The sequence below is a fragment of the Nannospalax galili genome, unplaced genomic scaffold (genome assembly GCF_000622305.1).
Source record: "Nannospalax galili isolate Female #2095 unplaced genomic scaffold, S.galili_v1.0 scaffold388, whole genome shotgun sequence".
In the NCBI taxonomy this organism is placed as follows: Eukaryota; Metazoa; Chordata; class Mammalia; order Rodentia; family Spalacidae; genus Nannospalax; species Nannospalax galili.
The window spans coordinates 1,924,520-1,939,255 of record NW_008360304.1 but is presented as its reverse complement, the minus strand read 5'-3'; the positions used below and the strand labels follow the sequence as shown (position 1 = coordinate 1,939,255).

Sequence of the window (14,736 nt, the reverse complement as noted above, 5' to 3'; positions counted from 1 at the left end):
CTGAATTCATTCAGAAGTTTATCCCTATCTTCCTTCAGCTCTATTATTACCTTGTTTGTGTGTTCTTTAAATTCAGTGAATTCTTTTATCATATTCATCATTGTTTTTTTGAGTTCCATGTCCTGCATTGTCTCTAGGGGATTCTCATTGTGCTCCTCTAGAGGATTACTGGTATTTGGTGGGGATATGTTATTTTGGTTTTTCATGTTATTATTTTTTCTCTGTGATTTTGACATGTGAATTTCTTTTGTAGTTTCTGACTCTTGTGTGATACTCGGGCCTTCAAGTTTAGTTCTGCTTCTTTTATTTTTGAGCTTTATGTGTCTTTGTGGTTTACTTTTTGGGTATGAAGAGCTGGTTCGTCTTAGCTTCTGGTTCTCTCTTTTGATTTTATATTGTCGAGGCCGGATTGATTTTGTCTTCAGGAGTTCCGCGGTGGCCCAACTCCAATGTGGATCAGAAGTTTTCAGACTTTCTCCTTAGGTCTGGAATCTTCTAAGAATGCTTTTGGCCTCAGGAACTTGGGTGGCACTGACCTGAGACCCTTGCCGTGGATGCGCCACGCAGGGAAGCAAAGGCAGATGGGGAGGGAAGAAGCCCCAAGATTTCCCAGGGAGTGGATTGAGTAGCTGGGTTGTACTGGATGCAAAGGGTCGGGGGGAGTAAAGGTAAGCCTCGGAGCCCTAGAAAGAGGCTGTCAGCCCCAGAAAGAGGCTGGCGGGTGTTGGAGGACCAGGGAAGTAGAGCGAGGTGAGGGCAGGGCCAGGACCAGAAGTGGTGCTCCTGGAGCCCAAGAAAGGGACTGGGTTGCTCTGGGTGAGAAGGGTCAGGAAGCAGTATTGGTTCCCCAGGTGTCTGGGGCCCTTAGACTAGGAATGGCGCAGGGCCCAAACTAGGAGTATAGAACGGTGAGGGGAGGGGCGATGGAAGGGTGAATGAGGCTTAGGGAGTCCCGGCGCGGAGAGCTGCACTATAGACTTACCCCAAGAGGCCTGAGGATAGTAGTGCAGGCTAGGAGAGTTAGCCGGTGGTCTAATTTTTAATTTTTAAATTAGAAAGGACCTAAAAGAATTTTCTTCCATAACCAATTTATTGAATTATTACATACTATTAATTAACTTCCTTCAAATATACAGTTCATTGGTTTTTCATATTTACTGAGTTGTGCAGCCAGCACCACTAAATCCAGAATATTCCAAAAAGAAACTAACCAGTTAGTCCCCATTTTTCCCTTCCCCAGCTTCATGGTAACCACTTAATCTTGTCTCTGTTCACCTATTCTAAAAATTCATGTAAATGAAACCATGTAATATATGGTCCTTTGTCCCTCCCTGACTTTCCCCTTAACATGTTTCTGTTCTTTCAATAATACCTTTTTATTAATTACATTTATTTATTTAGTGTATATGTGTGAGCATGCGTGTACCACAGAGGTCAGAGGACAACTTGCAGGACTTGTTTCTGTCCTTAGACCACAGGGATTTGACACCTCAGGCCATCAGACTTAGCAGTAAGCACGTCTATCTGCTGAGCCATCTCACCAGCTGTCCTAGTCTGTTTCTCCATTGCTGTGACAAAACACTCTGACCAATATCAACTTGGGGAGGAAAGGGTTTATTTAGTTTACATATCCCGGGTCACAGTTCATCCAGGAGCCCAAGGTAGGAACTCAGGGCAGGAACCTGGAGGCAGGAGCTGGAGCACAGGCCATGGAGAAACGCTGCTTACTGGCTTCCTCTCCTGGCCCCTGCTCAGCCTGCTTTCTTATGCTACACAGGCCCACCTGCCCAGGGGTGGCACCACCCATAGTGGGCCTGGGCCTCCCACATCACACTCATCAAGAAGATGCCCCTCAGACATGGCCACAGGCCAGTCCAGTAGAGGCAATTGAGGCTCCCTCAACCCAGATGACGTTAAAGCTATCCAGCACACCAGCGCTCTGTATGTTTTTAGTGTTCATGTTGTAATACTTAGCGGTATTTCATTCCCCTTTATTTTTTTTATGAGTGCATTGTCTGCATGTATGTGAGTGCACCTATGTTGTGCAATGCCATGGAGGTCAGAAGAGGGCTTTGGATTCCCCTGGAACTGGAGTTAAGGACGGTTCATAGCTGCCATGTGGGTGCTGGGAGTCGAACCCTGGTCCTCTGCAGGGCAGTCAGTGCTCTTAAACACTGAGCCATCTCTCCAGCCCCTCATTCCCTTTTATTGGCAAACAACATTCTATCATGGATCTATTTTGTTTAACCATTCATCTGTTGATGCAATGGCTCATTTCATTTTTGGTATTGAGAGCAGTGGTACAATAAACATTTACGTACAAGTTTTTTGTGGTCGTGAGTATTCTTCTCTCTTGGGTATATACCCAGGAATAGAAGTGCTGAGTCTGAAGATGAGCAGGTTTAACATTTGAAGGGACGTTGAGACCTTGTCCCAGTGACTGCACCTCTCTGCATAGGATGTGCCTCTGGGGGTTCTGGTCTCTTCACATCCTCACTGTTGGTAATGACTTCCTTTCTAGCCATTCTAGGGTAAGTGTCAAGTCGTTTATCATTGTGTGTTATGTGTTCCCATTGGGTTGACTGTTTTTACTATTTCTTTAGAGAAATTGAAGTTCACTGTTTAATTTTAGTTATCTTCTTACTGAAGAGTTATAAGAATTCTTCATCTACTCTATGAAAGTCCCTTTTCAATGCATGATTTTCAGGTATTTTTCTCCAACTCTGTGGGTTGCCATTTCACTGTTTTTATTCTTTTTTCTTAAACCACGGCCTTGCTACGTAGCTCAGGTTAGCCTAGAATTTGCTGTGTAGCTTAAGCTGACGTTGAATTTACAATGCTTCTGCATCAGCCTCTTGAGTGCTGAGCACCACCATGTCCAGCTTTCACTTTTTCGGTAGTGTCCTGTCAAATAAGCAGCAGAGCTTTTAAATTTAAAAAAAAATTGATTTATTTGTATTTTATGTGTGTGGGTGTTGTGCCTTCATATATGCAAGTGTGCCCATATTGTACAAAGCCTGCATAGGCCGGAAGAGGGTATTAGATCCCCTGAAACTGGAGTTATGCATGGTTGTTAGCCACCATGTGGGTGCTGAGAATCAAAACCAGGTCCTCTGGAAAAGCAAGCAGGTCTCTTAACCACTGAGCCATCTCTTGAGCACCCCCAGAGCTTTTAAATTTTGATGAAATCCAATTTATTTCTTTTTTTTTCTTTTAGTCCCTTGTGTGGCTTTTGGTTCAGGAAGAGTTTTTATTCATTTGTTTTTTGTGGTACAGGAATCAAATTACTGGGCCTTACAAATTCTAGGCAAAGTATCACTGAGCTACACTAATCTTTATTAGTAAAATTTCATTTCTATGATTAGAAAAAATGAAATTCGGCTGGGCGTGGTGGCACATGCCCTTAATCCCAGCACTCAGGAAGCAGAGGCAAGTGGATCTCTGTGAGTTCAAGGCCAGCTTGATCTACACAGTGAGTTACAGGCCAGCTGGGGCTACAGGGAGACCCTGTCTTAAAAGACAAAAAAAAAAAAAAAGTGCTTGTTAATAAAATTCTTACTTTGTAACAACTCACTAAAACTCAACAATGGGTGTCAATTTTTGCAAAACTTTTCCCAATTTAGATATTTGGTCTTGCCCCTCCCCATTTAGAAATATTAAAAATAAACTAACTTCCAAATTTGAATATGATGGCTTTGCTGTTTATGGTACCACATTCATAAAGAGTAAAAATAACTTTTTTCAGGAAACCTGTACAACAAATCTTTTTTTTTTTTTTTTGCGGGGGCGGGGTGTCTTTTTGAGACAGGGGCTCCCTGTAGCCCCAGCTGTCCTGGAACTCACTATGTAGACCAGGCTGGCCTTGATCTCACAGAGATCTGCCTGCGTCTGCCTCCCAAGTGCTGGGATTAAAGGTGCGTTCCCCCACACCTGGCTTTATCTTTATGTTAGTTTGCTTTAACTGCAAACCACCACAGTCCTCTTGGGAATCACATTCCTTTGTATTTTCAAAACTATGTGTTTATAGAACTTAAGGGAGAACTTAACCTTTTCAGTGATTTAATCTCCTCTTAGCATTTCTTGTATTACTTAGTTTTTATAATGAAGTAACTATTCATTATGAAAATAAATGAGATAGTACAGAAATATATAAAAGGAAAAAGGAAATGTCCCCACTCTGGACCTCACACCCTACTCCCACTCTAGTGGCAGTTACTGTGAAACTGTTCTGTGTCTATACATGGATGGATATACATCTATAGACACTCATGCTTTTTTATAAAGCCTTTTTTATAACTGAGAAATGAAAGAACACTAAGGTCACAAGTTAATCCTGCTACTAGAAAATCTTTCTGTAGTATTCAGTACATAGTCAAACTTGCTTCATGCTAATTGAAAGCAAGTTGGCACCATAATAAATTTTTATAATATAGCCAGTTTTCATAATTACTATTCTGAGATTTAAATTTTTTTGTGGCATTTTAGGACTTGCTTTTGCCTGAAATGGAGGCTCCTGTTTTACCACCATATTTATCTTCATTCCTTCCTCCACCAAAAGAGCTGTACACAGTTCAAGTTAAGCACATCATCTCGCCTAACGAAGTACGTGGTCACAGCGGTCAAGATCAAAGCAGCTATCTTGTCTTAAACACTAAGATTGACTCTTCACTTTCTCCATCCTCCTGACTGTAAATAATGGGAAATTGGTGGTCTCCATTTGGCCCCACTGACAGGTGGTCTTCAGATAGTTGTTAGTACTTCAGAACACAGGTGTTTTTTAAGCACCTGCTGATTTCCCAGAATCATGTTCTTTTATTTACTGTGATGTTTATATGGATTATTTTAGATTTTTAAAGTAGATTTTCCTCCTCTGTGAAATCTTAAATATCTCAGTCCTGTAGCTCTCCCAGCACTGAACTCAGTACTCTTTTCTCTGCTCTCTGATTTTCCCTACACGTAGGGCATTCCACACATTTTCCTATTCTTGGTGTTTGGCTGCTTTCCTCTTTAGAAGGTAAGTACATGAAAATGGGGGTTTAGTCTCTGCTCTTAATTATGTCCTCAGAACCTAGAATAATATCTGATGTATAATGATCACTTGATAAATACTGACTAAAGAAAATTTGATGTCCTTAGCTAACAAGAAGGTAATAAAAGCATGGCAAGTCACACTGGCATCTCCTTGTCTTTCAGAGTAAACCAGGCAAGGGAAAAGTCTGCTGTCTAATATCATCAGATCATACCTTGCACAATTACTGTTGGGTTATGTAATTTTTAAAATATTTTATTATTTTTTATGTGTATGAGTGTATTGCCTGCATGTATGCAAGTGCACCCGTGTCTTACAGTGCCCACAGAAGTCAGAAGAAGGTATCAGATCCCACTGAAGCTGGAGTTACAATTGTTAGTTGATATGTAGGTTCTGGGAACTGAACCAGATCCTCTGCAAGAGTAGCCAGTGCTCTTAACCACTGAGCCATCTCTTCAGCCAGGGTTATATAATTTTTTGTATTATTTATTGCTACATAACAAATTACCCCTAACTTATCATCTTAAAAAAATATACGTGGAAGCCAAAAGATGGCTCAATGGGTAAAAGCACCTGCCACCAAACCTGACAATCTGAGTTTAACCCCAGAACCCACATGATGGAAGGAAAAAACTGATTTCTTCAAGTTGTCCTCTGACCTCTACATGCATACTATATTATCTGTGTGCCCCACCAGTATAAATAATTTTTTAATTAAAAAATGCATGATTCAAAAACCAATGGCTACTTAATTCAGTCTAGTCCAGTATCCTATAAGGTTGCCATTCAGGTGCTGGGGGGGACTGTGGAATCCACTTCTCAAAAGTCACACATTGCAAGGTGGTGTGGTGCATGCCTATAATTCCAGCACCCTGTAGGTAGAGGCAGGCAGATTAGTAGCTCAAGGCCGGCCTAGGCTACATAGCATGCTGGAGGCCAGCCTAGGCTACATAGCAAGTTGGAGGCCAGCCTTGGCTATATGAGACCCTGTCTCAAAATAGATCTTCATATGACATGCCTAGAAGACTCAGTTATGGCTCTGGGGCCCTTTCAACCTGCTAAAAATGTGACTATGTACATCCTAGAGTACACAGTCCCCAACAAGACCACCACAGGACAGAAGCCACCTGTCTCTACAGTCCAGTCTTAGCAGTCACACCCTTGCTTCAGTGGTCTGAGCTACAAAAATCAGTGTGGCAGGGTGCAGGGGGAACCCCACAGGGGCAAGTAGCAGGAAGCAAAGATCACTGGGGCCCTGGTTGGGGACCACCTGTAAGTGAATTACAGAAATTAAGAATTTGAAAGGTTTTTCCTTCTCTTGCCCCCCACATAGGTTTATATTTGCCTTGACCCCGTAGAAAGCTGTAGTCAGTTTAACCATCATAGTGACACAGATGACAGTGGAATCAGCTGGGAGTCAGACTCAGAGAACCTGGAAGAAGCTCTGCAGAGGTTGAATAAGTGTGTGGAAACGTTTCCGCCTCTGACGGATTTTAGGGCAGGTATGTTTATGTTCTGAATGACAGGATTCTTGGTAAGACTTGGTTTTTGTTCTAATGAGCTAGGGAAGTTATTTAGATTATTTGTAATGCTAACTCTGTAATGTTTCGTCTCCCCAACTTTACATGTATGATCTCCAAGTTCTTTTTTTTTTTTTAAAGCTAGGATCTACCTTTTCTTATCAGATAATCTTGCCCTTTTAAAAAATATTTTTTATTATTTTATGTGTATTGAGTGTATTGCCTGCATATGTATAAGTGCTCCCATGTCATGCAGTGCCCATGGTCAGAAGAGGGCTTCAGATCACCTGGAACTGGAGTTATGGTTGGTTTTTAGCCACCATGTAGGTGTTGGGATTCAAACCCAGGTCCTCTGCAAGAGCAGCCAGTGGTCTTAACCACTGAGCAATCTCTCCAGCCCATGATCTCTAAATTCTAAAGGTGCCCTGGAGATCACCTCTCCCATTTTCTAGGTTAGGGAGGTAAACTAAGAGAAGCTGAGTAACTCGTAACTTCTATGGGACAATTTTCACTCTGAAGTCAGGATGCGTTGGAAAACTGCCTGCATAATTACATCAAGATGATTTTCTAAATTAGAGATTTCGCCACTAGCTTAGATTGTGAAAGTTGTCATTCAGACTATAATGGCAGTCATTTTAACTACAAATAATTTAAACTGGCAATTTTTGAGGTAGGGGCTCAGGCTGTGCTGGTTTATCAGGATAGGTAAAAATTGTCATTTCTTTCTTTCCAACCTATTTTTCACATCTTTATTTAAATAGGCATGATTCTCTTCTGAGAAAAATTTACCCACGTGATTGACAGTTCCTGAATACCAAGTGTATCTGCACTCTTTCCTCAATATGCAATACATTGAGATGTATTTATCTGTGGTCTTTCCCATATGAGGATATTTAAGCAAGGGGAAAAAATGCCAGGCTCATGTCTTGTCTGATTTAATTTAGTAAGGTTTTAATTGGTGGCAACCTGTGTTGGCTGATTACTGCTTACAGTTCCTTTAAACTGTGACCATTTTCTGCTCAGCTGTTCCCCCGACCTCTCAACATAAAGCAACTTCACCCTCCTTGAGCCCCATTTGCCGTTCCTCCTCTTCAAACATTTTCACAGTAGCATTGTAAGCAGCTACATCTGTTGGGCAGCAGCAATTAGAAGGGCACCTGTGTGCTTAGGTGCTCATAATTACCAAATAAGTAAAGAATAAACTCATCTGGTAGCTTTTTGTACCCCTAGTTTTATAGTCCAGAAGGAACTATTCAATACTTCTTGTTTTATTCATACCAGTGGAAGTTAGTCTGTCTAGAGCAGTTTATGGATCTAAAAATAATTATTTGTTCATTTCGTGGGTACTTTATGCCTCCATACATTTGTTTTTGTAGTGCTTGGGGATCAGACTTGCTGAGCAAGTGCTCTACCACCTAGCTACATCCCCAGCCCCTTTTTCTTTGAAGCAGGGTTTCAGTACGTAACCCAGGTCATGGCAATGTGACCTCAGCTGTGGAAGTAGAATTAGGAATTCTGAGGATGGGCAAGTGCCTTTCTTCAAAGCTTAATCCTTAGCAGTTAGTAAGGAAGAGTTGATAAAATGTAAGCAGAAAAAAAAAGAGAGGCCAGCATAAGGCTAGCCAACCAGTATTTAATTCTGGATGAACATGTGACTATACATTTATTTATTTGTATAATTTGGGGGGGAGAAAATAAATGACAGTTTTACAATTTATTCCTTTTGTCTGCCTCTCCAGAAATGCCTTGCCTTGCAGAATATGTTGATGGTTTATGGTATAGAGCAAAGATTGTTTCCATTAAAGAATTTAATCCTTTATCTGTCCTGGTACTATTTGTTGATTATGGATCTACTGAGAAGCTGACAATAAACAGGTAAGGGGTCGAGGAGTTGAATAGGATGCTTTTTTATTTTGGGGGATTTATTTTTATGTGTATGAGTCTTGCCTGCATGTAAGTGCACCCATGTCATACAGTACCTGCAGAAACCAGAAAAGGGTGTAGGACTCCTGGAACTGGGGTTACAGATGGTTGTTAGCAGCTATGTGGGTGCTGAGAACCAAATTTAGGTCCTCTGCAAGAGTAATCAATGCTCTTAATCACTGAGCTATCTCTCCAGTTTCCTTTTTCATTTTTTGAGACAGGGCCCTCCTGCAGCCCCACCTGGCCTGGAACTCTCTATGTAGACCAGGCTGGCCTCAATCTCACAAAGATCCCCCTGCCTCTGCCTCCCAGGTGCTGGGATTAAAGGCATTCACACCACACATGGCCTAGGATGCTTTTTCAGAAGAAAAATATTTGGGGGCTGGAGAGATGACTCCGCAGTTAAGAGCACTGGCCTTGCAGAGGAGGATCCAGGTTTGGTTCCTAGCACCCACATGGCAGCTAACTACTATCTATAAATCCAGTTCCAAGGGAATCCAATACCCTCTTTTGACCTCTGCAGGCACTGCATGACACAGGTGCACATACATACATGTACACTCATACACACAAATTAAAAATAATTATTTTAAAAAAATTTTGTTTATGTGTAGTATATACTTGTCAGGGGGTGCCCTTGCAAAAGAGGTTAGTGTTAAATGTCTGCTATCATTCTTCCACCTTAGTTTTGAAACAGTCTCTAAACTGACTCTGCTCACCATTTCCACTAGACTGATTGGAGAATGCCCACAAGATCTGTCTTTCTGGGTTTACAGATGCATGCTGACACACCCAGATCTTACATGGGTGCAGTGGATCCAAATTCTGGCCCTCATGCTTATATGGCAAGCACTTTATTCACTAGGCCTTCTCTCCAGTCCTGAATAAGGATTCATAATTTTGTTTGGGATGGAAATAGTGTTATAGCTCTTTATTGGAAAGATTTTTACCTCATTTTGTAAAGAAAAAGTTATTTTAAAGCCGTTTATAAATTAGAATTTGTATTTTAGTTATTTTGTGAGTTATGTATGTGCACGCATGTGCCACAATGCACGTGTGGCAATCAGAGACAGTTCTCTGTCTCTACAAGATATCCAGGGACTGAACTCTGGTCTTCACACTTGGCAGCAAGCACCCTCACCTACTAAGAAGCCATCTCGCTAGCCCAAATTAGGAATGTTGAGGTTTTTTTTATTGTGGGGGGGTTGAGACAGGGTCCTCCCAGCTGGCCTGAAATTTGCTTTGTAGATCAGGCTAGCCTTGATCTCTCAGAGATCCACTTGGACTCTGTCTCCTGTGTGCTGGGATCAAAGGCAAGCACCATCTCACCTGGCTTTGATCCAGGTTTTTATTGTGGTTAGATGTGTCTAAAATTTACCATTTTAACTATTTTAATTATAAAATTGGTTTTAAACACATTTACAGTATTCAACTAATTCTTACCACCTTGCATCTCTAAAACTTTAAAAAAAATCAATTTAAACAGAAATTCTGGTCCATACTGCTCCATTCTACCCTCACCTAACCAGTAACCCACTTTCTGTCCCTTTTGTCTAGCTATTTCACTTTTCATGTTTTCAAGATTCATCCATATTATGGCATATGTCAGAACTGCTTTCCCAAGGCAGAATACTATGTTGCATGTCTATGCTACAACTTAGAAATTCTTCACAGGTGCCTACTTGGATTGCTTCCGCCCTGTCCCATTATGAATATGAGAGACTGCAATGAACATGAATGTACAAATACCTTGTTAAGTCCCTGATTTCAGTTATTTGGAGTATATACCCTGAAATGGAATTGCTAGACCATGTATTCCATGTTTAGTATTCTAAGGAACTTCCATATATAGTTCTCCTTAGCAGGTATGCCATTTTACAACCCTAACAGTGGCAAAGGGTCCAGCTTTTCTGATTTTTCTTAGATAGGCTCTTGGTGTCATACCCAAAGTCTTTGAAAAATTCAGTGTCGAGGTTTAATCATTTTCTGAGTTGCATAGTTTTAACTGTAAGAGAATTTGAATTGTGATATTCTTAACATTTTTTCAACCTCTAACAGACTGCGTCAAATTCCTGTTCAGCTTATGCAGTATCCAGCCCAAGCCATAAAGGTTCTCTTGGCAGGGTTTAAACCTCCCTTAGTTGACTCAGGAAAAGGAAGAATACCATACCGTCCCAAGTGGAGCATGGAGGCACTGTGGGCTATGATAGACTGTCTTCAGGGAAAGCAACTTTATGCTTCCTCTGTGGTAAGTATCCATCATAATTAGCCATTCTTTTTTTTTTTTTAATGTGTAATGCGTGTATTGCCTGCATGTAGGTAAGTGCGCCCATGTTGTGCAAAGCCCACAGAGGTCAGAAGAGGCTGTCGAATCCCCTGGGATTGGAGTTACAGTTGTTAGCTGCCATGTGGGTGCTGGGATTAGAACCCGGGTCTTCTGCAAGAACAACCAGTGTTCTTAACCACTGAGCAATCTCTTTAGCCCCATAATTAGCCGTTCTTTTAAAGATATTTTCATAGGCCCTGTTAACTTTGTAAAGTGCTTTGTTTCTACTTGAAAAAAAATAGTTAAAGCATATAAAGCAATGTGTACCATAGGAGTAAATATTAAGGCTAGTTAAAATGTTTTACTTTGGGGACTGGGGATGTAGCTTAGTTGGTAAAGTACTTGCTTTACATGCACAACACCCTGGGTTTCATCTGCAGTACTACATGAACTGAGTGTGGTATTCCACACCTGTAATCCTGCCACTTGGGAGGTAGAAGCAGGAGGATCACAAGTTCAGGGTCATCCTTGGCTTCAAATCAAGTTTGAGGCCAGCCTGGGTATATAAGGCCCTGTTATATCCACAAAAAAAGTGAGTTTTAACAAACTTTATGAGCCTTACAGTGATACATAGTGAAAAAGATAAAATGATAAAAATGTATATCCTTTAATCAAAGAACTTGTGAGTTGATGAAACAAGCATGCAAACCACTAATTAATCTGAGGTATACGGATGTAAGAGGCACAGTTGGAGGTACAAGTAACTCTGGGATGGGGAGAAATGCAAGCAATGATTTTCATCTGAAGCGATCAGAAAAAAATGTTAAAGGAACTTTAAAAAAATTTTATTTCTGCCAGGCATGGTGGCGCACACCTTTAATCCCAATGCTTGGGAGGCAGAATTCTGTGAGTTCAAGGCCATCCTGGTCTACATAGTGAGTTCAAGGCCAGCTGGGGCTACAGGGAGACCCTGTCTCAAAAAGACCAAAAAAAATTTTTTTTAATTTCTATTTTATGTGTATGAGTGTATTGCCTGCATGTATGTAAGTGCACCTACATCATGCAGTGCCCAGAGGTCAGAAGAGTTGCCTGGAACTAGAATTATGGATGGTTGTTAGCCACCATGTGGGTGCTGGCACTTGAACCTGGGTCCTCTGCAAGAGCAGCCCGTGCTCTTAACCACTGAGCTATCTCTCCAGCCCAAGCAACTTCTTATTAAGCACTCAAAAAACTCATTGAATATGTAGGCCAGGGAGTGACATGTGAGCCGTATCCTAAAATATGAGTAATAGAGATGGGGCCAGAGTTATGATCAGAGAGGCTTGAATTGTGAAATGGCCAAACCTGTATCAAAACTCCAGATGGTATTTAAAGTAGTAAACCTTTCTTCTTGAGGTTAGCATATCACTCACCAAGGAATAGCCCACTGGGCTATAGAACCTTGTTCTATATAGTATTCTAAAATTGGAAATATTTTCACATACACACACACACACACACACACACACACACACACACACAGAGGACTGGAGGGAGAGGGAGTGTTTCTGGCCTCTGGTTGAATATTTTAAAATCCAGAACTCACAGATCTTTATACAGGACTGAGCTGTGATGGTGATGTGGGAAGGTACCCTATGGGACACCCTTGGTGCTCATCACTGGTGTTCAGACCTCCCTGCTTCCTCCTTTGTGCTCTATCTAATCCTCTAACTGAGAATCCTATAAAGAATGAACTCACAATAAGGCTGCCAGAAAGTGCCTTTGGAAAGCTCCTGTGTATACCCTGCACTGACATAGACATAGTTCATGCAGTTTTTCTCACAAAGTCAGTGAAAATACAGACAGGCCAAGCATTTCTTGCCATTTTTCACCTTTATGAATAACAACCAGATTTTAGCTCAGGCATAACAGGGACAATATGAGAGACCATTGGCTCTATCTAGACAGGAGAGGCTTGAGGTTCATTACAGTTACAATAGAGTAGGAGAATGGAAGCAGTGGGATTTAGCAGAAAACCATCACAGATGCCCTTTGAAAGTAAAGTATGGGGGGCTGGAGAGATGGCTCAGTGGTTAAGAGCTCTGACTGCTCTTGCAGAGAACCCAGGTTCAATTCCCAGCACCCACATGGCAGCTACGAACCATCCTTGACTCCAGGTCCAGGGGAATCCGAAGCCCTCTTCTGACCTCCATGGCACTGCATGACATAGGTAGGTGTACTCACATACATGCAGGCAATACACTCATACACAAAAACATTAAAAATTAAAATTTAAAAAGTAAAGTATGAATTAGACATACGTCATCGTCACCCCTCCCTGTGAGAATAGCCAAATGTAGGAGTAAAGGGCATATTATTTGTGTTTTGTTTGTTGGTGAGTTTTTGTTTTGGTTTGTTGGGGATTTTTGTTTGTTTGTTTTAAGATCCTCCTGCATCTGTCTCTTTTTTAATTTTTCATTTTTTGTCTCCCTGTAGCCCCAGCTAGCCTGGAGCTCACTATGTAGGCCAGGCTGGCCTTGAACTCACAGAAATCTGCCTGCCTCTGCCTCCCCAGTGCTGGGATTAAAGGCATGTGCCACCATGCCCAGCCTGCATCTGCCTCTTGAGTACAAGGATTACAGGTGTTTACCATCATACCCAGCTAATTACTATTTTCTTTACAACTCTTTTAATTTTAGGCTCAGGCGCCAGAACAAATAGTGACACTATATGAAGATGAACAGTACCCAGTTCATATGTCCTTAATAGAAATGGGGCTTGCAGACAAAGATGAATAATGTAAGTGTACATCCTGGGGCACTTGTTTTAGTCAGCACAAGACACACGTGCCTGCTACAGCAGAGGTTAAGGCTAAATTGCTTATTAAAGCATCTTGGATATTGTGATTTCTCAAAAGATAAGAATCTCTTATCCAGATTTCATCATTAGGCTTTTCAACCTGCAGAACACCATTATCATGACAGCCTGTATTTTAAAAAGTATTTGGGATTGGCTGTCATAACAAACAGTACAAACAGAGAATTAATAAAAAGTTACTGAGCCGGGCATGGTGGCACACATCTCTAATCCCAGTACTCAGGGGGCAGAGGCAGGCGGATCTCTGTGAGTTCAAGGCCAGCCTGGTCTACATAGTGAGTTCCAGGACAGCTGGGGTTACAGGGAGACCCCGTCTCAAAAAGACCAAAAAAAAAAAAAAAGTGGTGCCCTAGGTAACTTTTTCTAAGACATAGTACCGATGGGTGCGGGTGAGAAAAGCAGATGCATGAGCACCACAGGTAATTTATGCTACTTACCATGTGGTAGACATACAGAACCACTGAATCAGCATGCTGCTAACAAAATGGTTAAACCCTTGGGGTACCCAGCTAACTCTACCCAGTGGTTCAACTAGACATTAACAACATTAAGCAGAGTTTTAAAGTAGCACATTTTGTTTTCCAGGTATGCAGTGCAGAGCATCTAGAGCAGCCCAGAAGAAAAGTTTTTTGTTGTTAAATTTGAGCCATTTCAGGTTTAATTTTCTTGTTCTGCAATGGTGTTGTCTTTTTTTTTTTAAATCCTTTATTCTTATTTGAACTGTTAAGAATAGTATTAAAAAAAGTTAATACTTGCTTTCAGTTTTGTTTGTACTATAATTTCAAAATAAAATTTAGGCACATAGAAATTTTAGTTCATGTTATAACTAATAATTCTGCTTTTAAAAAAAGTACTATTAGCACCATTAAAAGCCCCATAATCTCTCTATCACCATCCCCTCCACCGTTATAAAGTTGAGTGTGCTTATAATTTGGTTTTTTTTTTTACTGTGTATGAAAAAAATCTAATAAGATGTAATAATTTGGTGCCCTGGGTAAGGGGCTTTTTCTTAATTCTCTATTTGTTAATGTGTATATCTCTACAAACTTCACTACTATACTCATCTGGGTGCATAATTTTTAAAATTTTTATTGTATTTATTTTAAGATTTATATGTATGTGTTTCTGACATGTGTATAAGT

The 14,736-nt window shown here is 41.0% G+C and overlaps 1 protein-coding gene across 1 annotated transcript in view; it reads left to right on the top strand.

Annotated features, from left to right (window-relative positions):
* The window catches only part of Rnf17 (ring finger protein 17), a 211,144-nt gene extending 197,629 nt beyond the window's left edge, over positions 1-13,515 (top strand). The window contains exons 31-35 of the mRNA XM_008824356.1: positions 4,486-4,602; positions 6,363-6,531; positions 8,289-8,424; positions 10,531-10,720; positions 13,417-13,515. Of these exons, the coding sequence (XP_008822578.1) occupies positions 4,486-4,602; positions 6,363-6,531; positions 8,289-8,424; positions 10,531-10,720; positions 13,417-13,515 (711 nt within the window). The remainder of the gene's footprint in view (positions 1-4,485; positions 4,603-6,362; positions 6,532-8,288; positions 8,425-10,530; positions 10,721-13,416) is intronic.
* The last annotated feature ends 1,221 nt before the right edge of the window (positions 13,516-14,736 follow it).